General features: G+C 45.5%; 1 pseudogene across 1 annotated transcript in view; it reads left to right on the forward strand.

The window, feature by feature from the left end:
- TEOVI_000145400:pseudogene overlaps positions 1-220 on the forward strand; it is a 1,045-nt pseudogene extending 825 nt beyond the window's left edge. The window contains exon 2 of the mRNA in view: positions 32-220. Coding sequence covers positions 32-220 — 189 coding nt within the window. The remainder of the gene's footprint in view (positions 1-31) is intronic.

Below are 220 nucleotides of genomic sequence, written 5' to 3' on the forward strand. Positions count from 1 at the left end.
ATTTCACACGGAGCTGAAATCATTAGAGGATCACGTGGAGGAGGCTGTCCGTGCACAAAGACAAGCTGAGGAAGCAGCTGCCGAGGCAATTAAAATAGTAGATGCTGATGAGGAGGTGAGAGGATACAAAAAGGAAGAAATTAATCAAGTAGCAGGGACAAAAAAAGGTCAGGAGGCAAATCAAACAACCGGCACAAATACGGGACCAGTTGGAAATTCC

The sequence above is a fragment of the Trypanosoma equiperdum genome (genome assembly GCF_001457755.1).
Source record: "Trypanosoma equiperdum strain OVI genome assembly, contig: ctg_369, whole genome shotgun sequence".
Lineage (NCBI taxonomy): Eukaryota > Euglenozoa > Kinetoplastea > Trypanosomatida > Trypanosomatidae > Trypanosoma > Trypanosoma equiperdum.